At 44.4% G+C, this 27,210-nt stretch overlaps 2 protein-coding genes, 1 long non-coding RNA gene and 1 other non-coding gene across 13 annotated transcripts in view; 2 read left to right on the top strand and 2 right to left on the bottom strand.

The window, feature by feature from the left end:
- The window catches only part of LOC127345876 (uncharacterized), a 214,831-nt gene that overhangs the window by 166,601 nt on the left and 21,020 nt on the right, over positions 1-27,210 (bottom strand). The window lies entirely within an intron of this gene.
- On the bottom strand, positions 4,459-9,645 carry LOC127345869 (uncharacterized). 9 transcript variants are annotated; one of them, XM_071828707.1, is made up of 8 exons: positions 9,343-9,645; positions 7,570-7,726; positions 7,026-7,194; positions 6,577-6,635; positions 6,138-6,237; positions 5,832-5,975; positions 5,263-5,329; positions 4,459-4,834 (listed from the first exon to the last, which is right to left on the bottom strand). In XM_071828707.1, the coding sequence occupies exons 1-3, from the start codon at positions 9,587-9,589 to the stop codon at positions 7,140-7,142; spliced, it is 459 nt and encodes a 152-aa protein (XP_071684808.1). In that variant the 5' UTR covers positions 9,590-9,645; the 3' UTR covers positions 4,459-4,834; positions 5,263-5,329; positions 5,832-5,975; positions 6,138-6,237; positions 6,577-6,635; positions 7,026-7,139. The 9 variants fall into 9 exon arrangements, with proteins under 9 accessions (XP_071684808.1, XP_071684806.1, XP_071684809.1 ...); XM_071828705.1 differs by having other exon boundaries at positions 5,832-5,903; XM_071828708.1 differs by having other exon boundaries at positions 6,138-6,231.
- On the top strand, positions 17,539-25,735 carry LOC127345872 (uncharacterized). Of its 2 annotated transcripts, none has more exons than XR_007879082.2 (9): positions 17,539-18,076; positions 19,401-19,474; positions 20,275-20,851; positions 22,033-22,073; positions 22,259-22,396; positions 23,912-24,055; positions 24,428-24,540; positions 24,784-24,842; positions 25,310-25,735. It is a non-coding gene; the product is annotated as an uncharacterized lncRNA (long non-coding RNA). The 2 variants fall into 2 exon arrangements; XR_007879081.2 differs by having other exon boundaries at positions 22,033-22,141.
- Positions 22,744-22,838, top strand: LOC127346296 (small nucleolar RNA snoR31/Z110/Z27). The gene has a single exon (XR_007879459.1). It is a non-coding gene; the product is annotated as a small nucleolar RNA snoR31/Z110/Z27 (small nucleolar RNA).

Genomic DNA, 27,210 nt, shown 5'->3' with positions numbered 1-27,210 from the left:
CCACCTCTCGGCCCTTGCTCCGCGCATCTGGCGGTGGAGCATGGCGGCCGGCGTCGCAGGAGCTTTCCGGCGGCCCTGTCCCCGTGCTGCCAGCCTTTGCCGAGAAGCCTCGTTATCGGCGCGCCTCGCTTGCTCGCTGGCAAACGACTCGGCGTGGCGATGAGCATTCAGCTCGATGAGCTTCTGTCGCTCCGCCTCCATGAGGAGGCGTCCCACCTCCTCCGTGGCCGCTCGCTGGCGTGAGATCTCGAGGGCATGCTCGAGGTTCGCATCGTTGACGAGCTCCCGCTCCTCCTCGTTCAACATCCAGAAGCGCTGCACGTTCAATGACGCTAGGATCGTTGCCTGCTCCGGGTCGGCGGGGGCCTGCGGTTGCTCGCCCCACTGCGCCGCCTCCTCCGCTGCCTTAGCTTCTGCTTCTGCGACGTAGGCCTCTTGCCACACGGCGAACCGTGGGTCAACTGCGTCGTCGGAACTGTAGTCGGCGTTGGGCTACGGCTCTGGCTATGGCTGCGGTGGTGGTGGTGGTGGAGGCGCACGCACCGCGCAACCGTTGAGGCCAAGCATGGAGTACGTCGTTTTAAGAAGACAAGGCATTTTTTGAGGTGGAGAGGAGAGACTGGCGCGGCGACGGTGGTGGAGACAAGAGAGGACAGTGCGGCTACGGTGGTGGAGATGAGAGGATAGCACCGCGGCGGTAGATGGCGTACGTAAATAGGGGTGCCAACTACCTGCATTTACGGCGGCGTAGGCGAGTGGACGCCGCGTGGCCATTCTCCGTCTCGTCACCGCCTCAGTTTCCACGCGGAGACCATTAAATGCCGATGACCAACCTTCCCGCGTCACTTCCGATGCGAACCGTCGCGTGCTCTCGCTGACAAGGTGCCCCCACCCGTGAAAACCATTGTGCCGCAAGGCGCCGGCGCGCCCGATTCGCGCCCTCACGAAAGTGTCTTCACGGGGTTGCCGGCGCTTCTATTGGGCTCGAAAAACCGCCGGCGCTATTTGGGGCGCACCCCCATTTTCGATATCGGCCCCCAAAATGCTATCAGGGCCGCTATCGGGGCCGCCGGTGGAGATGCTCTTACAAATATTGTAGATTTAGAAGCAAAGGGGAGTACAAAACTCATGAAGTGCTACTTTTTGGGTGGTTTAAGAAAATAAGGTTTGGATTTTTCGAGATACTAGGAAAGAGAGAGAGAGAGAGTATTGAAGCAACTTTTATCGAACCTTTCAAATAAAAACAAGAATGAGATAGATTTTCATTGGAATAAGAGTCAAATAAATGCAAAATCAAAGAAAGGGAGCCTAGCTCACTTGGTTAGGGAAGTAAGCCAGATATAAACTCCTAGGGATGCAAATTTGAGTTATTATTATTAAAAAAATCTATGCAGAGGTTTTCCTACCGCATTTCTTTCAAAACAAAAGGTAAATGCACTATCCAATGGTCCTTATATAAACAATTCCTAAGGATTCATAAAATCATTAAAATTCTTACAAAACACTTATATTTAAGAGAATCCGTAATAATTATTTAATTGTGCATGCATTCGTATATTTAAGATATTGAGATACATTGATGCCTTAATTCCTTTATATTAACATGAGATGCTCTCCATGTATATACCGAGCTCTCGACAACTTCGTCGTGCGATCACACACCTTTAAAAATGTGATGAAGTGAAGAGAAGAATTCCCTCCAGAGATACCGAGGAGGGGAGGAGGCACGACAAGCGGGTTTTCTTTTTGTTGAGAAAAGCTGCCCTACAGAACATGTTGTCCAACTATCAAAAAGCTTCCAAACTCAACTAAACCGATAAATATTTTATGAAGTGAGAGGATATGGTCACCCTATGTTATAAAAACTAACATTGGTCTTGGAAATATTGGCCAAACTATGTTATGCAGAGAGAGAAATCGAATTTAGCAAATTCAGGAGAAAAAAAGATCAGGTTGAGGTAAAACTTTAAGGGATGTTGATATTCGGGGTTCATTGGTTGTCACGTGGTGAACTTCGACCAAGTCCCTTGAAGGTTGGCGGACATGTACCATTCGTTTTTGATTTTATGTTTTGTAACTTCGCACATGTTGTATATCTTTCGAAACATCCCGTCTCTAATTTCATATTTTCCTAAGAAATTACAAGTTTATAAAACATTTAGAAATTCCACAATAAAAAATTAGAAATTTAGAACTTCAAGAATTATGAACTTATAGAAATCTTAAACTTCTAAAAAAATTAAACATTCTAAAATTCCAAACTTACAAAATTCCAAACTTTTCAAAACTCAAACTTCTATATCAAATTCCAAACTTCTCAAAATTTCAAAGTTTTTAAAACTCAAACTTAAAAGAACGCAACAAAAGTGTATAGATGTGGATAAACCTTCTTAAGTCTTACATGAATAAAGAAATGAAATATCAAAAATGAGCTTATATGCGCAATAGTATAAAAGGGACATCCTGCTAAAATGTTTTTTTTTTACTTGATCCTACTCTGCTAAGAACCTGCAGATCGACGGCCGGTCATCAAAGTCGCATTGTACATGCTCAAAGAATAGTTAGTCTAAGTGTAGGCAAACGTCCGGTAGATAGACTGCACTGCAGACGTCACCGAGTCGCCTTTGTCCTTGCGTTCGATTTGCACCACGCCACCACCGCCACTGCAACCTCGCGGCTCCGCTCATCTTGTGCCGATACAGATGATGTTTCGCCGGAGCGGCCGTGCGGCCAAGACATAGTCGCCGTGAGCGAAGTGCGGCACGGCGAGCTCTTGCTTCCGAAGCTTATACGCCTCCGGGACGTACCGGCGGCTCCGGCTCTCGCCCTCCAGCACCCACACCGTCAGCGAGTCGCCGCCGCTGACGGCCACGCCCAGCCTCGCGTGCACCTTGGTCAGGCGGCATGCGCTCGGCCTAGCCGGCACCGGCAGAGGGGCGGTGCGGGTGACACGCTCGTCTTCCAGGTCGAACGCCATGACCCTCGCGGTGAACTCCGTCATCCAGTACACCATGCCGTCCACGTCCACGAGGCTAGAGCGGCCGAGGCTGCACCTCGCGTCGGGACCGGCTTGCACGTCCCGCCACGACGCGTCCCCCAGCGTGAACACGTGCACCACGCCGGGCTTCCAGAACGGGTCGAAGCAGCACGGGACGTGCACGTATTGCCCCGCGATTTTCACTGGCGGTGGGACCGACAGGGGATGGTCTGCGTTCGGAATTGAAGAAACAGGGATTCGGTCGCGTCCCGCAAAGACGTGCAAGGCTGGCCGACCGGAGGTGCGATTCGGTACCGGCCGACCGGAGGACACGTCGCGTCGCTGCAAAGTCCGTACGCTGGCGGAAAGTCACGTACGCGTGGACTTTCGCGAATATGCGAGTACTCGTTCGGTCGTTCCTTTAATTCTTTTTTTTCTTCTTTCTTTTCCTCAGCTTGCTGACTCCTCCCAGTGCAACGCCTCATTCGGTTTCAGGCTGGATCAGCTGCTGGGCCTTCTCACTTAATAATTCCACGCTCTGTTGGGCCTCGCCATTTATTCGGGTCCTGGCAGCTTCGCTAGCGAATCCATCCCCTTTTTGCCGCTCACGTACACATGCATCCATATGCAGTACGAATTATACTTGTACAATCAAAATCAATCTTCACAATTTTTATTTTTATTTGCGAAAATTCCGTCGATCTATTAATAGTCATCAATAGCAATATAAACATACCTAAAACTAATAAAATTACAAGAAGGTCCCTGAACCACCTAGTGACGACTATAGATATTGACGCGAGCCGAAGGCGCGCCGCCGTCCTCACCACTCCATTACCGAAGCTGGGCAAAACTCGTCGTAGTTGACAAATAGGAAGTTGTCGTGCTAAGGCCCCAAAGAACGTGCGGCAACCATCGCCAAAGATGACAACCGTAGATCGGAAGATACTGACCTGAAACAACACAAACGAATACAAAAAACCGACGGATCCCATAAAATCCGTCGGGCACACGACTCCACGCGCCCTCCGTCAATAGTAAACATTCGAACCTAGACAAAGTTGACCAAACTTTCTTTCTTCCAACGGAAGGAGTACTACTAGTTAAAAATTGCAATCAACATGCGGGATGCTTTACATTCAACTTCTTCTAGAGTAGTAAATTGGATTCCAAATTATTGGTCCCGTATGTGCACCAACGCGATCACCTAACCTCCTAGCCACTATCGTACGCGATTCAAACTTGTCAGCGCAAATTATATCGCCATTAGCGCGCTCTTTTTTCTCTTCCTTCATTGCCGTACCCAGTGGCCCTTCAATTAACGCTCACCTAGCTAGTTTGGACTTTTCCAGTATCAGCCACTATTTATCGGCCGACCTACACATTTTGGACGTGTACGTGCTTGCGGGGTAGTCAAGTTACGTGCACTCAGTAATTAAAGACTTATTACCAATAAATCCACAAATAAGGGATTTACGAAATGGTAGACAATTACAACTCACTTATTTCCAAACCAAGGGAGAGTTTACGAAATGGTTACAGGCTTCTCTATTTTTTCCCCATTTACAACACACAGCAGATCGAAAAAAATAATGTCTCTAGCAGCTAGAGACAAATACGATTCGACTACAGCACTGCTTACTCAAACACATGTGATGACACATGTGGTGCAAAAGAAGCCAACTCCACCCAATTTTACAACACTGCTCCAAACATTAAACTTCAGCAGCGGCGGCGGCAATGGCACCGGAGCCAAGCCACGCCGTATATCCTCCGGTAAGCTAAGCGACGAGGCCTGCAGACACGCACCGCATGTCCAGCCAGCGTCAGAGCCGTGCAAAGCCGGAGCAGAACAACCTGCAGATAATACAAAATTTAGACATCACTTCGACTTGACCCGTGTGTACTGCAAATGAAAGAAGATGCACGGAAATTTAGATACATCTAATATGGAACAGAGGGTGTTCTAATTTGCAGGCCGATTTACTGCAGAAAACAACATCAAGTTGGCAAGATCAAATAAGTATTCCGTTTCAGAGTTATTTTGGAATTCTAGCTTCTGCTCACAACATGCAGTAAGAAGCACTATTCTACACAGTCGAGTATTATGTTGTTGTCAAAAAAGTGTTCACAATTCCATTCAAATAGCACTAGCTGTTGCGACATGTACACATACTACCATGTACAGGAAAGAAATACCACCGTCCATAAATAAGAGTAACCAAGGAGAGGAGACGCAACCTCACACTCAGGGCGTCAGACGAGACACGGGGTTACTAACTCACCTGTATACCACCACCAAAAGGTAGAGCAAGGCCACTGCTGCCTCCGGGCCAGCTCCACATCTCCGTCCTGCAAATACAAATGTGTGCACGCTTAGTGCCAGCAATCACACATGTTCAGGCAAAAAACCAAGAAATATTTAGCATCCAACCTGAAGCTACGCAATGAAACCTAATACTATTGGTTTGCCCTCAAACCATCCGCAAAACAAGTGCACGGCAATTGCCCAATAATTGATCAAACTTAGCTACTAGCAAGAAACAAAATTCCAGGTCAAACAGTTTCACGATCCAGCTAAAATGCTACAGGAAAATTAACTCGTCATGTAGCAAAATCAGCTCCACATGCACAGCACCTTGACTGTGACACTACCGATCAGGTCCTCACCAATTCAAAAACGAATAAATTGATTGCATAAGCTACATATCGATCAGGTCCAAGAATTTTTCAAACACATGGAGCTACCTTAAGACACGAAACTTCCAGGACACATATCCATTAACCAAAGTAGCATCAAACTGAAGAAGAAAAAAAGAGCATGACACTTCACACGTAGGTAGCAACGACGCACCACATAGCTAGCCAGTCGTAGGTGGACCAGGCGAAGACGCGTCACCGTCCACTGCACCAGACAGAGCGGAACCTGTAGGCACAGGTGGTAAAAGGCAGCTTAGTATGAACTAGAAATCATGATCTGCACCAGACAGAGCGGAACCTGTAGGCACAGGTGTTAAAAGGCAGCTTAGTATCAACTAGAAATCATGATGTGGCTACAAGTATATAACAAATCCCCCCATCCAAAGAGATAAAATGTTCAGAAAGATCGATCCAGCAGCTAAAAATGAATGAGTGAGACAGTGGAAGAAATGATTTTTACCTGCTTATGTGCAGTTCATACAGTTGCAACAGCAAAGCATATGTTGTAAGTGAAGAGGCTCCGGAACTCCAACATGGTCGGCGTTGTCTATGTGCTGCACCTAGGCAGAATACACTCGCATGAATTAGTTTCAGTTCAAAGACAAGAAAAATGCAGATAGCACACATGCATAGGCCATGCCAACAAATTCCACGAATATTCTAGGCCATGCTAACAAATTTATCATCAGCATACAAGGTAGCCTTCGCAGAAATCAAAGCATACATGCATGGGCACAAGCATATATATAATCTGGTATTGATGTACCAGAACACCAACCAAACAGTTACAAGTTTGTAACATCTCCTATGCATATACCAAGTAGATGATCTATTTTTCAGCAAACTAGATCCAGCAGCTGCAAATCAAGATGGCATACATATATATACAAAGATCGAACCTTTACTGAAGGATCACCAATCGCATTATAGCAGATAGTGTGTATATTCTCAAGCATACCTGCACAGAAATATTCAAATTCATTTCATCATGAAGTGGCCTCACTCTACAATCTTGAATTAGCAATAAATAAATAATGTAGACTCTACAATCTAAAAATTTCAATAAACAAAAAGGAGCAACATTACCCACAAAAAAAAGGAGCAACATTAAAACACTATGGGAAACATTAAGTCAGATGGACCAAGCAAAGACGCGTCACCCTCCACTGCACCGGACAGAGCGGAACAAGCAGGGACAGGTGTTAAAGGCAGCTTAGTATCAACTAGAAATCATGATGCGGTTACAAGTATATAACAAATCCCCTCATCCAAAGAGATGAAATGTTCAGCAAGATCGATCTAGCAGCTAGAAATGAATGAGTGAGACAGTGGAAGAAATGATATTTACCTGCTCTGTGGAGTTCAGACAATTGCAACAGCAAAGTATATGTCGGTGGCACTGAAGATGTAAGTGAAGAGGCTCCAGAACTCCGACATGGTCACCGTTGTCTATGTGCTGCACCTAGGCACACACAATACACTCGCATAAATATTTTTCAGTAAAATAGATCCAGCAGCTGCAAATCAAGATGGCATACATCAATATACAAAGATCAAAACTTTACTAAAGGATCACCAATCTCATTATAGCAGATAGTGTGTATATTTTCAAGCATACATGCACAGAAATAATGAAATTCAATTCGTCATGAAGTGACCTCACTATCCAATCTTGAATTTGCAATAAATAAAATAATGTAGACTCTCCAATCTTGAATTTGCAATAAACAAAAAGGAGCAACATTAAAACACGATGGGAAACATTAAGTCAGAAATCACGGAGCTAAGCTATGAACAATAAAGAGTTGATAGGACGAACTTGAAAAGCAACCACCCAGAACACTACTGAGAAAAGCAATGTATTTGACCGCGACCAAGGAAAAAAATTGGACCTTTGGCTGGAGATATCGACGAGGTCCTGGACAGCAGCAGCAAGGTCGCCATTGTCGATCTTGTGGGGATACAGCTCAACCTCACGCAAGCCTTGGATGGGTAGCACCCAGCCTCCAGATCCGACGAGTGGAGGTTTCCCACAGCAGCGTCCATGTCCTAATACATACAATTTAGCATAAATCAGTACGCATATTCATGGATATAGCACAACAAAGAAAAGTGAAGTCAATACAATATTTAAAAAGCAGCAAATTTAGGACTCATTTGGTTCTTTGGCAAAATCCGTTATAGCCTAGGTAGGCAAGGCTACTCGTTTGGTTCTGGAAACAGATCTTGCTTCTGAGGGCGAGTTAGCCTCGCTGGCCAGAAAAGCCTCGCTCGCCAGGGAGAGCCAAATGAGCTCGCCCTCGACAGCAAACCACGCCTGGCAGAAACATCATCAAGCAATTCCAAACCATCCGCGACGGTATCCTTCCGCAACCAATCGATTTTGGCCGGCAAGCCGCCGCAGGACCCTTGCCGCTACAATTAACAAAGGCGCCACCGGCCAGACGAGCTGCCCATCCCATGCCTACTGCATAGATTCCAAACCGCCTCGCCTATCACTACTCTGCTACGATCCGTCTCCTGAGTCGCAGACCTAGATAGGCTAAGCAACCAAAAGGTGCAGGGAAGGCAAGGTTAGCCAAGGCGAGCTAAGCTAGCTGGGCTAGCTCGGCTATGCCCGTCTGAGCTAAACAACCAAACACACCCTTGATATCCTGAATGGTGCAGTACATATACACTATTAGAAAGATGCAGTACACCACAACCAACAACAGCAGACAAGTGAGCACAAACTACGGATATCGATAAACATTGAGATAAAGAAGTAGCACTGTGTTTTGCTGCTGCATGTGTTGTGCTGTCGATCTGTAGGTTAAAAAAACTGTAGACAGAATCAAGAACGAAAATTGTATATGCTATCTGAATCAAGGATTAGTTAGGCAGAATTCGCAACCAAAACCATGCAGAAGTGCTACTCAGCCTAAGCAAGATAAACTTTTTTTACACTCTGGACAGAGCCCTGCAAATTTGGGAGAGAGATGTCTCACCGGCTGCTTCACAGCCGAGCAAGGAGAGTGCCCCCTAGCCAGCATCCAACAGCCACGAGGATGCAGTCTGGTCTGCAGCCACGTTTACAGCCACGTCAATAGGTTGTGCAATGCCCAGATGGCGCGGAGCCAGGTAGGGGGCTGGTGGACAGATCCAGTGAAGGAGATGGAGCGGAGGAAAGTCGCGTGCTGCCTCGCCTCGCCGTCAGCATGTACTGGCTGCTGGCATGCGGCAGCCCCATCCAACACCCTCATCTTCAACAAAAGATAATGTTTCTAGTAACATACTGATCTGAAGCACACAATGGCAACTTAATCTCATTTGTAAACCAGATCATGCATGGAATTAAAAGTATGGTAACAAATCAGATTTCTTGCATCAACTATATAATTACATATGCTTAGACTGAATTGGTTGCGTCATGTTAAATCCCTAGTAGCTCTACAATGTTATCACAAAATATGCATTGACATCTTTCAGCGTTCAACTTTCTGTGGAGCTTAAGCATTGGTTAATTTTCGCAATTTTTTCACAAAGTTCGGGCAATCTCTAGATATATGTGCAGCCAACGTGATTCACATAGATTTTTTTAACAGATTTGCAATTCTACTGCAATCCAAAGTAAAACATAGCAGCAGATTGAGAAATTCGTCTCTGCGGTGGGGAAAAAATTCGACCTTTCCGTGGCCGCGGTAGACCTTGGGGCGAGCAGACGTCGGGGGCCTCCTCCGCGCCGTATCGCCGGGGCTGTGCAAGCAGCGAGGACGTGCTGGCGTGAGGGCGCGTGGGGTCGAGGTCGGGAGCCGCGCCGGAGAAAGGGCAGCCAGTCCCTCGTCCGTGTGCGCGACGCAGCCCGGCTAGCTCGACGGAGCGCCGCGCATCACTGCACGCGCGCGCCGGCGAGCAAGCCGGCCGCGCCGCCATGGCTCCGGGCGCCGCCGCCTCTCTCGCTCGCTCGCCGGCTGGGAGGGGAGAGGAGAAATGTTAGATAGGGTTTGGTTCGCTGCGCTTTACACGGGCCGTTGAAATGGCCTTCGGCCATGAATTTTGGAAAGGAGTTTCGGCCCATGCAACCTTTTAACGAAATTATTGGAGTGTCTACTAATAATCACTCTAAAAAAACAGGTATTCACTCAGTCATGATTAGCTGCTAGACTAGGTGATCTGCGCCCTTGATACTGGATGGTGAAGATGTTAGTTCGAAATCTAATGTACACACAGAGCATCCTCTCAAAGCCCCGTGTCGCGAGCGGTGGCACCGTGGCCTCTAGCACATTGAACACATCTTAGTAGAAGTCCAGACTATAGCCGCAGCCTGGCGGTTATTTCTCTCTCAGCTACGTAAATCCTTAAGCACCTCGTGGAAGCCTGTGGAGAGGAACATCACGCTGTTGCTGGCATCTCGATCGCCTAGGTGCAACTCAAGGAACCGGGCCGGCTACGAGATTGGCCATGAAGGGAAGGAGCATCGGGTGGAAGCGGAATAGGAGGTTGAGGGAGAGCTGGCGACAACGCGGACGCGCTCGCCGGTGCAGAGGAGCACATCGAGCCATCGAGGTCGGGGGCTGGCGCCGATGATCCTAACCTCGGGCAAGCCCAGGTTAGTGTCCGCACGGTCGTAGATGGCATGCTCGAGTGGTACGTGGCCTATGCAAACCATGAGCAGCGTCGAGGTCAACCATGTGCACGCGCCCAGCGCCAAGCTTTGGCCTCCAGAATCGCCTGGTTGGCCGCGATCTGGTCGTACTCCTGGTACGCCGTGAATGACGCCGGTGCCATGCCCACGACATCGTTGTTGCCCTGTAGAGCGGGCTTCATGCGGTCGATCACGTTGCCCTAGGGACCGCCACCGGAAAGCGTGGTAGCCGCAACGCAGCATGTCGGCGCATGTGAGGACGAGCCCACTCGGCAAGAGGGCACCAGTGCACACGGTGGCGGGATAGCATCGTCGTCAGGATCGGATTGGTCGAGCATGTCAGCAGGAGGTGGATGCATCATAGACATCTGGACCATAGGTACACCGTCAAAACGTTTCGGAATCGCACGTCCTTGTCTCACCTCACCGATTAAAAAATTACAGTGGCACATGCCTCGAGGCCACATGAATGGTCCACAAAACGAGCACATATGTGCCCGGAAGCAAAAAAAAAATGCTATATCCTTAGATACATCCAAATTTAGAAAAAAAAATACATCATTTTGTATACAGAGGAACACATCTGATAATGTTGTGTGCAAACTGTCCACCACCTTAATTAAAGGATGATCAAGGATGTTGGAATGTAACTTAATTCTAGTATTGTCAGATTTGTCTTTAGCGAGTTTGGTATTCCCTCCGTTTATAAAAGGATGCTGCAACTTAATTTATCTAAATTTATATGTATTTCTATTTTAAAATATGTCTAAATAAAAAAATATTTTATAAAGTTGAGACATTCTTTTCATGAATGGAGGGAGTATAATATGATGAGATTGGCAGACTAAGTAACTAGCTATAGCGCGTGCAGGTAATAGGTCCATGCCTCGGAGCGACGACATTTGCTAACCAAGAGATAGTTCAACTTCACAAAGGATGGCTTGCATCACTTGCATAAAAAACTACGGATGGATGGAGCTACAAATACCAGCTTGCTCTTCATTGATTTGACCATGAACAGCAGTCTAGAATATCATGCATGGGCTGGCCCACGTGCATATGCACCGGTGATCGATTGATGTTTGTACGCTCATGTAGATGAGTGAAAGTTCGAGCTCTCCGTACAAAATTTAGAATTGTTAGATATGAGATTCAGACTGTCAAACGAAAGGTTAGAATTGTCACATATGACCCCCGAAAAAAAAGAATTGTCACATATGAGATTCAGAGTGTCAAACACGCAAGGTTCATACCGCTCCATACTAGACTCGGGACCCAATTCTATATATTTCACCTGACTAAGAGCATGTCTAGAAGTGCCTGTAAAAACCGCCAGACCCGTATTTTTCCGACTATTTACATGTTGTGGGCCGAAATGGCCAAATAGCAGAGCTAGTAAAGGGTCCAACCCGTATCGAAAATTCACAGGGCCGCGGGTGCGAGTAGGGGTCTGAACCCTCACTCACAAATGTAGCGCCACCGTGATTTCGCCGTGCTGCCACTTACTCCGGCGAGCAATTAGTTAGCCACCGGCGTCGCGGAGCGCTAAGTAGCCACCATGAGCCCATCTGCTGGTCGATGCGGACTGGGGGTGGGGGGGTGAGACGGCCATGACGAGGTCCGCCATGCGTGGATCCGGTTCGTCGGAGCGAAGCACCGTGCGGAAGTGGACGAACTGGGATCTCGTTCCCCCGCCGTCTCTACGCTACTATGCTCCTGGTGGCGCCTACTACGACGAGATGCCGGAGATGCCCGCGGACTACGCTCCTCCGCCAACAGACTACGGGCGAGGGCAACTCGAGCGGAGTTGCATGCGGGCTGCGGTGCTCCGCTACGCGCGCGGTGATGAGGAGGAGCGCGCGGCCGTGGCCATGTCGGAGGCATCTCTCGTCGATGAGCTTGAGGCCGAGCGCCAGGAGGCGCCCCGCGTCATCGCCGCGGTCAAGGCCTTCGAGGTGCGGGAGGCGGCGAAGAGCCGGAAGATCGTCTTCCTGGAGTAGGCGGAGACGTCGAAGCGGCGGCGGTAGGCGGCAGTAGAACAAGGTGTAGATCCGAGTTCAATGTACAGGTTAATTTACAGGTTCTGATAAATGGGAAGGGAATAACTGAGCGAGAAATGCGAGTTCAGTGCCCTGTACTCGCCGAATACAGGCACTGCTAGACATTCTCTAACTTGATAATGTGGTGTGCAAAAGGTCCGCCACCTTAATTAGTTACATGATAATCAACTCTAAGTGGTGGTGGAACGTAATCAAATTCAAGAATTGTTAGATTTAGCTTTAGCAAGTTTGGTATATAATATGACACGATTAGCAAACTAACTAACTAGCACGTGTATGTACATCTAAGCCACGATCAAAGCAAAGATTTGTTATTTTCTAGCAATATGGCAGGGTATCGGTAGACCACCGACACCGATGGCGGCCAGCAGCTTCCACTACCCAACATGGCCTTGGCCAGCTGCAAAACCTAGCACCACAGGTAATACATATTGGTCCATTTATCTTCCTTGCACTTTAGTTTTAGTCATATGCTTGTTTAAAAAAAACTGGAACATATATATTCCATTAAACTGGCTCAGCTTACTTGCTGTGGTACTGACTCAACCCATCGAAGTCTAGATATGGTCTGATTAGCTCCAAAAGCAGCTAATTCGTGGCCTACTTTATTAATTACACATTCTAGGTCAGTATGAAATTTCAAAAGAGATAAAGTTCAACGATGCAAAGGAACGGATCTCCCGAAACAACACTCCTTCTCGTACCAAGTCGTACTCGAATCCCTTCAGTGCACTAGTTTTAGTCATATGCTTGTGTAGGGGTAGACGGCGTGGGGAACATAAAATATTGTTTTGCCTGATATAGAACACTGAAGTGGGGAAGCGGACTTTTGGCTCTTGGGTGCAATACACCCTTATAGACCAAAAATATTTATAGTAATTTAAAAAAAAATGAATCTTCCTGGAAATCAAAGATGATCAAGTTTGTACTTCTAAAAAACTGTTTGTAAACAAAATGATTCCCATGGTTTTCAGGGCAAAAAATACAAAATTATGATGAATATAAAGTGAATAGTACCTGGTCATGGGGCGTTTCAAGTTTGTTCTTTTACCCAGGATACAATAAAAGTAATTTCCTAGGGAACTATTTTGTTTTAAGTATAATACCTGATCATCTTTGATTCCCAAAAAAGGTGAACTTTTTTAAACTGTTTTAAGTATTTTTAAATTTTTCAAGAATATGGGTTACTACTCTGCACGAAGAATTTAGGCATATAGTGCAAAACTACCACTTCGAGACAACCAACCCAACTCTTGTAAAAAATAGTTTATTTTTATGTTTTATTGTTTCTTTGACTTATACTAACACAAACAAATAGAAAAGCTACATAGAATAACCCCTTTTTTTCTGAAAAGCTAGGGGTAAACGACATTAGGGCCATAAAGTGGGTTCCGCCAAAAATCATGTGAGAGAGGGTATGTTATCCTCAGCTCTTGTATGTGGTCCTCATATGGTACATAATGGTGATGTGAAGCGGAAAATCCAATACACAATTCTAAGGTGAACCCTGGTCCACAAAAAGGACTAATACGCAGAAAGATTCTAAACTTATTATTCAAATTTCGAGACAACTACCAAAACTCTTGTCGAGCTTTGCGTATTTATGGGTTGGACATGTTTCGATGACCTATCCTAACACAATAAAAGAAATAAATTTTGACCGGTTTTGGCTAAAAGCTAGAGGTAGACAACCCAGGGCCCATAGGGAACAAGGTTTATTTGAAATCATGTTTTGCAGGGTCGAAAACCATCGCCCTATTTCATGGGATCAAAACTCTAGCCCTCTTGCATGGATTCGTGATAATGGTATTTAAGGTTTGCATGAATGGGAAAAAATAATAGACAACTCTGAAGCGGCACTTGCTTCACAAAAAAGACTATCCCGCACAAAGATTCTAAAATTATAGTGTAAAACGTCCACTTCGAGCCACCAACCAAAATCTTGTAAGAACTTGGCTTCTTATTAGGGTTCTCATTTTTCTATGACAAATTATAACATAAACAATGAGTAAAGTCACATGGAATCATCACTTTCGACGGAAACGCTAGGGGTAGATGTCACACGGCCCACAAACTAGGGCTTCACCTTAAATTGTGTGAGGAATAATGGTCAAAACTATTACCCTCTTGCATGGGTTCTCATATAACAGGAAAAGGCAATGCATAAGTGTAAAGCTGCACATGGTTCACAAACATGACTATCTCGCACCGAATATCCCAGACTCATTGTGTAGAACGCCCACTTTGAAGCCACCGACGCAAATTTTCGAAGAACTTGATCTCATTTGGAGTTTTCACGTTCCTTTGACCCATTATAACAGATTCAAAGAAGAAAGTCGCATGGAATCAACACATGAAAATTGCGCCAAAAAGCATCGAAAACTCGTCCCCTATGGTATGGGATCCTGTATTGGTTCTTTAAAGCGGAGAAGCCAAAGCACAACATTGAAGTAGCACCCGATTCACAAATAGGATTATTTTGAAGACAAGGTCTCGACTAATGGTGGATAACACCACTTCAAGGTCACCCTACTATTGTATGAACTTGAAATGTTTATTGGTTTGTCGTGTTCATGTGACCTATTCTAGTAATGCAAAGTGGAAATTCACATGGAATCACCGGTTCCGATAGAAAGCTAGTGAGTAGATGTCATGGAATAAGCTAGGTTTCTGGTGAAATCGTGAGAGAAATTGTAGGAAACCTACCGTCTTGCATTTGGTCCTAATATGGGTATACATGGGGTAACTAATACATGGTTCCTTCCGCCTTTGCCCGACGCCGATGATAGCACCAATGAACGAAACATGGATAGGAACCCTACCAATCTTTAATCTGCTACAAGTCGTCCACCATGACCCCCCCCCCCCCCCTGCGCAAGTCGTCGAGTGGTGTGTTTCTGGGCGTTTCAACCATTGGGCGCCTGGCTCAGCTACCTTGGGCACCCGACTCTGCTGCCATGGGAGTCTGAATATGCTGCCATGTGCGCCCCGCATTGTTGCCGTGGTCGGGCGACGTTGCTACCTATGGCGCCCGACTCTGCTACTTTAGGTGTCCGCTTTTGCTGCTTTGTGCGGCCGGGGTCGCTGCCTTCGATAGCCGACCCGAGGTTGCTACCTTAGTCTTCAACTTTTGCTTTATTGCATGTCCGGCATTGCTGTCTTAGGTGGCCGACCGCCGGTGTTGGTGCCTTTGGACGGCTGCCTTCGCCCTTGTGTTGCTGGCTACCAGTATTTTGAAGCTCCCGTCTCTACTGCAAGCCAGAGATGGAGGTTGCTCGCCAGCGGCGCGAAGCTCCGGTGGCAACAACATGTTTGCCCCAGTTGGGCGACGGAGATGCGTGCGAGCTGCAAAATGCATGGGAATTTCTTGCAATCGATGCTTAGGTTCAAAGCGAAGCGGTCGTGAGGCTTTATTTATGTGGGAGCCCAAATGAACACATGTTAAAGGTTGGAGGCCGGGGATCGTGGCTTCGGATCCCCCGGGGGGGGACGATGAGCACGGCCCAACCTTAAAAGCATATGAATGTGCATGCTCATTCTCTTAAAAGCTACTACAATAGTTGTAAATAAAACTAGAATGGGTGGATCTTGGCATGCTTTCTTCTCCTTGTATGATCGATCTTGGCATGTTCTTTTTTGTTTTCAAGCGAAAGCTAGCTATATATAGGACTGTAGCTGCTTCTGGTCTGTACGTAGGATAGTAGCTAGCACTTGTGCCCTGCGTGAGTATACCGCCATGCTCGCTTGAGGTTTTGGATGCCCCAATCGGGCCACCATCGTCAGCGCGCTGAAGTCCTGGAAAGGTTCCGGCATTTTCGGAGCCTGATCGTCCATGTACGACTGCACGATGGTTTGACGTGCTGGAAAACTAATTCCATGTCTCCTCCGTGATTAAAGCAAGTTAATTAAGGCAAATCGATTAAACACAGCAAATCTGTTCGCAAATCCGCGCCAGGATCTCCCAATTCCTTCTCCCGAAAACGCAGCGCATGGCCAGAGTCCGCAATCCCTCACCCACCCATCCGATGGTTGCCGGCTCACCTCGCGCTCGTCACGAGGATCGTGCCTCCATCCATCGTCTCTCCGCATTCCCCGCTCATCCCCTTCTCGCATCTGCCCAGCCTCCCTCTCTATAAATTTCATACATTGTTGTGCTCTGCATCCTCCATCCTTCCTCCACAAACTCGTCCGCCTCAACCAGAATCCTGTCATCTCTTCAATTCATAATTTCCATCTAGTATCCTGTGTACGGCGAGACATACCGGCTTGGATTGCTCCCAGTCGTTGCATGACATGATGAGAACGGCCATGCCGGCGGCCGGCCATGGTGGTGAGGTCACACTGGTGCTCGTCTCCGGCAGTCCGGCGGCCGCGACCTGCATCTCCATGGCCCTAAGAACTCAGTTTTCTTGATCTAACTTTGGGCAATAATGAGATGCATTCATGTGCCTGTACGATCATTTTTCCTACCAACATGCAGGTTTGCGTCTTTGCCTTCTTATTATTCTTTCCAATCCCAACATTCATCCTCCAAAAAGTTTCTATTAACAATCTTGCTTCCTTGGAGAGCTCCGTTCTCTGATCTATCTTTGTAGTATGTCTCTTTCTCCATTGGTGTTCTCAATTTTTTTTCCATCTGACTTGACTGGATTTTGAGGTTTCAGCTGCTACCTAGGATATGAGATTGCATCGATATCCCTAAAGAGGAATCAGTAGCTTCATGAGGCATCAGTAACAAATAAATAAGAATAAGAGGAAAAATTTCATAACTAGCAGCAAGCTGAAAATTGATATCTGAATTTTGTAACTCTGAAAGCTGTGTTGTCTCCCTCTTTGTAAATGTGAAGTTAGTACGTACATGTTTATTTGTGCGCTTGTGGTTTACGATTACAATCTGTGTCTCCATCAATTTGAAAAACATATGTATTATAAAGTAATGTCATTCACTAGTTATGTTCATTTTAACACCTGCAACCTCCACGATATGTACAGCAGCTAGCTGAACTTTTATCTATGAACTTTGTATCGGTGTTGAGAAAAAAAAAGTTAGTCGCATGGTTCCAACCAGCTATATTTCTTCTGATCGATCGGAGCCCTTGCAATGCACCAATGTTGTGCTTCTTTATATGTGATAAATCAAGGTCCAGCCGAGTGCCCTGAGAGAGCAGAGGTCCACTCAACAGTCAACCACGACAACCCCAATTATCCGGCGGTTTCAGATTCAGCCGCCGCGCGCCGGCATACCTTCCGCCGCCACCTTGTCTCCCGCAACCCCGCCACGTCCTCCACTCCGCCGTAACCTCCTCCCATCCGCCCCCAGTTCCTCCCACGCCCTCGTCCCCGCTTCTGATCGACCGCCGCCCAGGAGCCAGGAAGTCGCGGCCGGCGGCGGCGACGCGAGCCACGGAGGGCCTTCTTTCCATGGCACGCTGCGAGTAGGGCCTCCTCGGAATTGGGGACTCCGTTGTTCGGTGATCTTCACCTGGGCAGCTGCTACTCACCAGCCTTCGCCGACGCCGCTGATTTCCTACGGCCGGCGACTTCGTGGCGGCGCCCGACGACAAGCATGCTGCCGTGGAGGCGAATGGGTCCGGAGGCCGGGCGGGACGCGTCCACGTCGTGCGGGAAGGTGGTGGAGCTGCTCGCCCACAGGGCCCACCGCGGCTACCTCTTCGACGCCGCCATACAGGAATTCATCGACATCGGCATCCCAAGGTACTGAATTTAGGCGCGCTCTAATGGATTGCTACTGGATGAAAACAATGTTTTTTTTCTTTTGCTTTGTTCGTCAAGGTTTTAGGGATAATACTGCTTTGCAATTATATGGATCTGACCTTCTATGGTTAGTGCAAGTTTGATAAATAGTTTGTTTAGCACCTGGATACCTACTCTCAAAATTATGTAATCGTTGCAGCTGATATATTTAGTTTCCTTGGGTTGGCAGCACACATTTTCTCGTTTCTTGTGTTTGTGGCACATGAATGAATCCATTTAACAAATGCGTAATTACACGCACAGATGGATCTGATGAATAATCTCCGAGTAAAGTAAGGTAGCTGACCCCAAGTTCTATGCTACTAAATTTAGGAGTGGTCGAATGGATTGCTGCACCATGAATATGCTGCTTGGTTTTGCTTTGTTAGTCATAACTAGTGTATTCAGTTCAATTAAATCTGTTTAAGCACAACTCTGTTTAGCAATGGCCGCTTAATTTTATTTTAAATTATTGTACTTTGTGTCCTGTCCTCAGCTACATAAAAAAGGTTGCTACTATTGGTTCATCTTTATCTTTTTTTCTTTTTTGAACTAGGAGCATCTTCTTGAAGAATGTGTACAATACAGACCATCAAGAAAATGTGTGCAATACATATGTACTGTGAAGAATAGCTTTGACCTCAAGAGTTGAGATTACTTAATGTACTCATGCTTTTACTATTCACATGCACATTGAATTGTTCACATGTCCACAGCCTAGACACTTGTTTTGTAGTACTGATGTTCTTGTTATATTTGGATCATTTGAATGATTGCTGGTTCCTTTTTGTAGTATGGATTCGTTTGAATGATTTTTGTTTGGAAATATATGCTAGCATAGTTTGCAAGGCTAAGATGCATAGCAGGCTAGCAGCTAGTATGTAAAGCTAGCACACTTGTGAATTAAAGAAGCTACCTTTTGTAGTTAACTGAACCAGTTTCTTTCCACTTATTAACCTTTTTGCACATGGGTGTGTGTACATTAAACAGACCATGTAATAATATTTATGTAGGAGCAATTTACACTCTGAACTTTCTTTAGGCGCCTTCTAATGGATTGCTACCGGATGAAAACAATGTTTTCTTTTGCTTTGTTCGTCAAGGTTTTAAGGATAATACTGCTTTGCAATTATATGGCTCTGGCCCTCTATGGTTAGTTTAAGTTTGATAATTAGTTTGTTTACCAACGTGATACCTACTCTAAAAATTATGTAATCGTTGCAGCTGATATGTGTAATTACCTTGTGCTAGCAGCTCACTTTTTTTCGTTTCCTTGTGTTTGCAGCACATGAATGGATCCATTTAAGAAATGTCCTAATTACATGCATAGATGGATCTGATGAATAATCTCCAAGTAAAGTAAGATAGCTGACCCCAAGTTCTATGTTACTAAATTTAGGAGTGGTTAAATGGATTGCTGCCCGATGTATATGTTGCTTGGTTTTTGGTTTGTTTGTCAGCACTAGGTGTATTCACTTCAATTAATTATGTTCACTTTCGATGCACAACTCTGTTTAGCCGTGGTCGCTTATTTTATGTCTGTTAGACTATAGCAATTTGACTCTTTGAGTCATGTCCTCAGCTCGACAAGAAAGGTTGCTACTATTGGTTCATCTTTAACATTTTTTTTGAATGAGGAGCATCATCTTGAATTTTATGTGCGGTACAAAGAGGTACCGTGAAGAAAACATTTGCCTGGTGCTGTTGTAGCTTTTATCTCAGGAGTTGAGATTACTTAATGTACTAATGCTTTTCACTTGCACGTTGAATTGTAAACATATACTGAATATCAGTGGAACCCTTTTCTATTTTCTCACAGCCTGGACACTTGTTTTGTAGTACTGATGTTCTTGTAATATTTTGATCATCTGAATGAGTGCTCGTTCCTTTTTTGCACATGGAGCTACCTTCTCTAGTTAGCACACTCGTGAATTAAAGAAGCTATCTTCTGTAGTTAACTGAACCAATTTCTTTGCACTTATTAACCTTTTTGCACATGGGTGTGTACATTAAACAGACCATGTAATAATATTTAAAGTTGCTAAATACAATCTTCATTCTAAATTGGTGTTATGTAGGAGCAGTTTACACTCTGGACTTTCTTTGACTATTTTGTATCAAAATACCAATATCGTGGTTGCTAACATTCAATTCTGCAGGTACACAATTCGGAAGTACAAGGATGATTGGCTAGAACAAGATAGTCACCTACACTCTACAATCTGTAAAATTAATTTTGAAGCCGTGAAGTTGCGGCCGGCGGCGGCAACGCGAGGCACGTAGGGCCTTCTTTCCACGGCACACTGCGAGTAGCTCCTTGTATGAATTGGGGACACCGGTGTTCCGTGCTCTTCACTTGGGCAACAGCTGCTCACCAGCCTTCGCCATCGTTGCTGGTTCCCTATGGTCGGCATCTTCGTGTCGGGGCCCGAAAACAAGTATACCATGGAGCGAGGGCCTTATTTCCGCGGCACGCTGCAAGGAGCGCCTCCTCTGGATTGGGGAAGTCAGTGTTCGTTGCTGATCTTCACCTGGGAAGCAGCTGCACACCGATCGGCATCATCCCGACAGAAAGTATGCTGTGGAGGTGAATGGGCCCGATAGCTGGACGGGACGCGTCCACGTCCATGTCGTGCAGGACGGTGGTCGAGTTGCTTGCCCGCAAGGGCCACCGATGCTACCTCTTTGCTGCCGATGTAGAGGAACTCGTCGACATTGGCATCTGAAGGTAGTCAGGTACTAAATTTGGCCGCACTCTAATGGATTGCTAATGGATGGAGATGATGTTTGTTTTTCTTTGTTCGTCAAGGTTGTAGGGATACTGCTTTGCAATTATATGACTCCGGCCTTGTATGGTTAGTGCAAGTTTGATAATTAGTTTGTTTACCTCTTTGATACCTACTCTCATAATTTAATCGTTGCAGCTGATATGTTTAGTTTCCCTGGGTTGGCATCACACATTTTCTCGTTTCTTGCGTTTGCAGCACATGAACGGATCTATTTAACCAATGCATAATTACACGCGCAGATGGATATGATGAATAATACCCCGAGTAGCTGACCCAATTTCTATGTTACTAAATTTAGGAGTGGTTGAATGGATTGCTTCCCGATGTTTATGTTGATTGGTTTTTGGTTTGTTCGTCGGCACTAGGTATATTCAGTTCAGTTAACTTTGTTTAATTTTGATGCACAACTCTGTTTAGCAGCGGTCGCTTATTTTATTTCTGTTATACTATTGCACTTTGAGTCTTGTCCTCAGCTAGACAAAAAAGGTTGTTACTATTTGTTCATCTTTAGCATCTTTTTTTTTAAACGAGGAGCATCTACTTGAATTCTTTGTGCAATACAAAGAGGTACCGTGAAGCAAACATTTACCGGTGTTATTGTAGCTTTTACCTCAAGATTTGAGATTACTTAATGTACTAACGTTTTTGCTATTCACATGCACGTTGGATTGTTCACATGTTCTGAATGTCACTGGGACCCTTTTCTATTTTTTGACAGCCTGGACACTTTTTTTTGTAGTACTGATATTCTTATAATATTTGTACCATTTGAATGATTGCTTGTTCCATTTTTGTAGTACAGATCGTTTGAATGATCGTTGTTTAGAAATATATATATGCCAGCATAGTTTGCAAGGCAAGGATGCATAGCAGCTAGTATGTATAGCTAGCACACTTGTGAATTGAAGAAGCTACCTTCTCTAGTTAACTGGGCAGTTTCTTTCCACTTATTAACATTTTTGCACCTGGGTGTGTGTACATTCTGCAGATCATGTAACAATATGTAAAGTTGCTAAATACGATCTTCATTTTAAATTGGTGTTATGTAGGAGCAGTTACTCTGAAATTTCTTTGACTATTTTGTGCTCAATATACGAAGACCGTGGTTGCTAACAATCAATTTTGTAGGTACAAAATTCGGAAGTACAAGAATGATTGGCTAGAACAAGGTAGTCACTTACAGGACTCCACAGTCTCTAAAAACAATTTTGAGCTAGATGCAAGGTTCATTGTGTAGGTTGGGCTTTTCCCTTGCTCGTGGTTTTCATTAGATGGAAACTTTATTTTGCCGTCTTCTAGTCCAAAAGACTCGTGCATCTCACACTGGTGGTTGGGTGATTTGTTGTGTACGTAGGACAGCGAGATTGAGTGGGGCGAGCTATGCTAGCGCCACCGTAGGCCACACGCCTGATGTTCATGCCTTTCCGCTGCCAGGACCAAGGGCAGAGAGGCACCCATGCCCTGACCTAGCTGCTAGACGACCTGAGCTCGGGTAAGTAGTGTTACTGATTCTATATGACTCTATCCGTCTGTGATTGGATTCCACGTTTTGAGCAATGAACAAACAACTTGTTTAACTATAAAGCTGCCATAGGATATTGCATTGAAGACAAATAAGCCTCCTCTTATAGAAGCATTGAGGACATCCCTAGCAGAATTGAACCAAATAACTTATTATGACTACTGAGTAACTATGGATCCTTTTTCAATCCGGCTTATTGTTTTTTCCTTTTCTTGCTCTTTTCCTTTTTATATCTGTTGGCATACATGTAGTATGTTTACCCATCTTTGCATCTGCAAACATTTTTTTCATTAATTTGATTTCATGTTTTTTTTGTCAGTATCAATTGATGAAACCTTGAAACAATCTAAGGACACCTTCTGTAACTGTTCTTATCTTGTGAATGGGAAGTCATTTATTTTCCGATAATTCTAAACGTGCCTACATTGTGCTCATTGTATGCATGTGTAGATCTATTAAGAAATTTCTGATTTTATGCTATCTATGGGATTAGGATTCTTCTCATTTGATTTTTTGTCTTTTTTATACCATAAGAGTTATATAAAGAGGGTTGAGCTCATTAATAGTTGCATGCTGGAATTACTGTCAGATTTTTAACTGAAGATAATTTATGCAGCTTTCTGAGGTTCGAGTGAGACAACGTTTTATATAATCTACTGCTATTTCTTATATGTGTTCTTTTTATTTGCCATAAAGTCCCTTCTTTTTATTCGACAACAACCTTGTGGCTTTGTCTGGGTTGCATTATCATTTCATTTGTTTAATTTGGTGTGTGCCATTTTGCATCTTTCTTTTGAGGAATTCTCTACAACTTTGCTTTCTTTTTATTTGTTTAATCTATTGTTATTTCTTATAACATGTTTTTGTTATACTAACTTTATGCAAGATCGATGTATTCTTGACTCATCCTTGTAACGTAAAACTAGTGTTATGTTGATATGTCATTTCACTTAGTTACTTAGTTTGTTAATTCTTTCCGGGACAAGATAGTCTCTTTGTTTTAAGGATTTGTTTGTGGAATTGCAGGTGCGATTCTTAGTAAGAAAAAAGATGGACATTGTTGCAAATGGGTGAATTCGTTTGTTGTTAAATGATCATCTTATTTGTCCTAGAGCATCTATGTAGAGTAGATGTCATGTTTTCCATGTACTGAGCTAGACATAGATTGTGGTCTTGGATCTGGGAGCATTTGACATTTTGGCTAGCTAGATTGAACTAGCTAGACTGAAGCTTTGCACTATTTTATTTAATCTTCACCTAGGCATCTACCCAAATTTAACTAGCTAGTGCTCATATAATCTCATGATGTATGTACCTACTTATGTACTTTGAGTAGCCAGTGTTTTTTCATGCATACGCACATATATGTGATGGGTGCATTTTCTCAAATTCCCTTAATGTTGTTGCTTGTTATGCACCAATTAATAAAGTAGGATCGACCCATGTGTGGTTTATACATTAACTCCTCTCATTTGATGTGTGCAGTTAGTGTTCTCAATATCATCAACTCTCTACGGTTGGCACAAGGAACTGCCCTGCAATAAACCCTTACAGGCAAACAATTGTACTACCAGCCAGTCAGGAGTTGGACCTTGATTAGAAAGATCAGTGCTGGGCTATGGCTAGGAGGTAAATGACTCGTTCCCCTCCCTATTTTTTTAAAACTATATTATTTGTTGTGTGATTTGGATGTAAGAAAACTGGGTCATGCTATTTTTTTAAACTCATGCTAATTAACCTTTTAGGCTTTTACTAATTATCTTAACAATGTTCGTGACTACTTAACTAGTACTTGACCGCTTCATTTTATAAGACCGCATGCTAATTATTTGTTCCCTTTTCTTCTAAGTTATGTTATATGTTTCACTTGGCATGAACAAAAACATACTTAGCGAAGGTCCTTGTTTCATTAGTCAGCAACTTCGTTTTTATTTTACTTCAACATGATGTGTGTCTTAGTTTTGTTTTGCGTATTAACCGGTGTATTTCATATTTACACAGGGCAGTCCGTGACAGATCGGTTGCACCTAGGTGAAGGAGATGGTGTAATATTGATTCTGATCTTTGCTTGTCTTTTCTAATCACCGGTTCCAACGGGTAGTCCCAAGGGCCAGGTGAACTTCTAGTTTTAGTGATGTTGCTTCTCCAATCCTGATCCGTGTGCCTGGTTGATCTGCTTGCTTGTTCTCGCCATATCTTCCTTTTCTGTCTTTATTTAGTATAGATTCTTCTAGATTTTGTCCATTCTAAATTCATGTGTGTAGAGTTATAAGTGAAAGAAAATGGCGCTTCTTCTTTTATCCCCTTTTTCATATATGTTCTTGTTATTCTTCTATCTGAACGTGGTCTTTATGCAGGTGCTCTTGTGATTTGCTCTTGGTTGGATCTGGTGGTCATGATGTCGTGTTGGTTCCAGGTTAGCTATCTGTTAGGAGGATGGTTCACGGCTTTTGTATCTGTGTCTGTGTGGTTACATGTTGCTTCTTGCATGATGTAGTCCTTTGTTGTGGTCTTCTTTTCTGACCCTCGTGTGCTGTTAATTCAATCTGCTTTTACCATTATCCAGTCTGCTTTTGATAAATCATTTAGTTCTGGAAGAGTGATCTTTTTATATTTCTTTGAATCTAATTCTATGGAATATTTCTAAGACATGTTGTACTACTGTTTGAAACTTAGAATTATAGAGGACCTCGAATCAACATGGAGATGTGATCTTATAAGTTATCCTTTCAACAAAAAATCTAAATAATATAAAGGATTATAATGTTACAGTCAGACCGAGAAGCTATGAGTAGGATTTACTATTATAGCAAAGTTCCAGCTCTAGCTTTGAATTATATCGTGTTTATGTGTTGAACCTTTCTTGGTATGTTGTCATGCAAGTGATGGAAGGATGAGCTGATCATCTTTGACCAGTGGCAGCTGCTCCTGACGGTGCTAGAGTATAGAGAGCATCAGGCTGCCGTGGCGTGCCCTCTGGTGGAGATGCACATCCGTGGATATGGAGATGTCCAAAAGGTAGCGAGGGAGGCATTTGTTAATTTTTTCAAGTGATGTTGTAGCTTGTGAGGTACTAGTAAGCTCAAGGTCCAATGGTGCGGTATCTTCATTATTTATCTCAGAATTATATGTGATGCAGAGCTACATACGAGGTTTAACTTTGAAGTAGATCTAGTTGTTTCGTTCGATGGAAATGAAAAGCAATTTTTCCATCTGGGTGGATCCATTCATGTCTCAGACATGTTTTGACATTGCTGTTTCAAAAGAGAAATGCTACATTTTTACCCGTTCATTTGTGATTGTATTATATGTCATACTTTGAAATGCAAGTACATGTGTCTTTTTGTACCGTTGATAACTTTGTTGTGCCCAAGTCCAAAGCCACAATATTCTAGAAGAATATGATAATGTGGTTGTGGTCGGCCATGCTGCAGTAGGCAACCATGCAGCCGCTGATACTTGTTGTGCCGACCTCGCAGGCTCCCTCTCGCCTGTCTATCTAGCCACGGTTGTCGCTGCAGCTGGTTCCATGCAATCTGAGATAATAACCACACAGTAGAAAATCCACAATGAGTGGGATTTCTCAAACCGATGTAGTCGTGCTTGGTGGCTGATTCCAGTTTACTTTCTCTGACCGGTACCTTAATCGTTCCTAGGTAGCTACGATAGTTCATCATGCTAGCTCTGCTTGAAACATACAACAGTCGAGCTCCAGCATTAGACATGTTTTTTTTTTCCTATGGAAGCACTCCTTTTTCAAAGAATTTGACAGAAATCTATCTGCTGTTTTTTTGACGAAAAACTCCGCCAATCTACTAATAATCATCAATATCAATACAAATAGATTCAAAAGTAATAAAAAAAATTACATGGAGGTCTTTGGACCACCTAGAGAGGACTACAAACATTGACAGGAGTTGGAGGTGCGCCGCCATCCTCGCCCCTCCATCACCGGAGCCATGCAAAACTTGTCGTAGTATAACCAATGGTAAGGAAATCGGTAATCGTTAACTGCTCGGTTGGCTTGGGAGTAGCGATTAATAGGAATTTGGACGATTAACTGATTTAATCGGTCGACTATTAATCGGTGTAACCTACACAAATTAGCACTTAAAAACAATTTATATAATAAAAATAATAGTATGTGAGCCTCTATATGTCTGGTCCTACTTCTCTAGAGCCTAAAATCCCACAAAAACATGTATGCTTCTCCTCCGTGACCTTATCTTCAAGGTCACAAGCGAATCAGGATCCACTAGTCGAAGCCGCGTTTCTTCCTTCCACTTCTTATCCTCTCACCCCTGAAAGTTTATCTTCTCCCACCACCTACCTAGCTAGGGTATGACCCCTCTTACACCTCAACCACCTAACCTATCGAAGGTGCCCTTGAGCTCCTACACGAGTTACTCAAGGTGGTCGAGCTCCTGTATCTAGGAAACTGAGAGTAACTGGTCTGGGTGGACAAGGAACTAGTTGGCGACAGCGGAATTCAAGTTGTTGGAGGCTGCAATAGAGCGGGAGCTTTGCAAAATCTACTTTATTGGGGAGGGGTAGCCCATGTACTAGCTATATGCATTGAAAAGTTTATAACTTTTTTGACCAAGTGCAGTAGTTAATCGGGAACATACCTAGTAATCGGACTTTCGGTATGATTAATCGGGCTAAAGGATTAACACAACAGATTAATGGTAATCGACACGGTTAGGCCCCTAGTAGCGATTAATCGGCCTAGTAATCGCTGAATCGGCCTAGTTTTTGAACAATGAGTATAACTTGTTGTAGTA

The sequence above is a fragment of the Lolium perenne genome, chromosome 3, assembly GCF_019359855.2.
Source record: "Lolium perenne isolate Kyuss_39 chromosome 3, Kyuss_2.0, whole genome shotgun sequence".
In the NCBI taxonomy this organism is placed as follows: domain Eukaryota; kingdom Viridiplantae; phylum Streptophyta; class Magnoliopsida; order Poales; family Poaceae; genus Lolium; species Lolium perenne.
Note: the sequence above shows the minus strand (reverse complement) of the source record. Positions and strands in the feature narration are given on the sequence as shown.

What these genes read in the sequence shown, in the direction of transcription:
- LOC127345869 (XM_071828707.1), bottom strand. Translation starts at nt 9,589, where the DNA reads ATGGCGGCGCGGCCGGCTTGCTCGCCGGCGCGCGCGTGCAGTGATGCG. An exon ending in TCTACCGCGGCCACGGAAAG is followed by an intron (nt 7,727 to 9,342) that starts GTCGAATTTTTT and finishes TGTATGTATTAG; the next exon opens with GACATGGACGCTGCTGTGGG. An exon ending in GTCGATATCTCCAGCCAAAG is followed by an intron (nt 7,195 to 7,569) that starts GTCCAATTTTTT and finishes CTTGATTTGCAG; the next exon opens with CTGCTGGATCTATTTTACTG.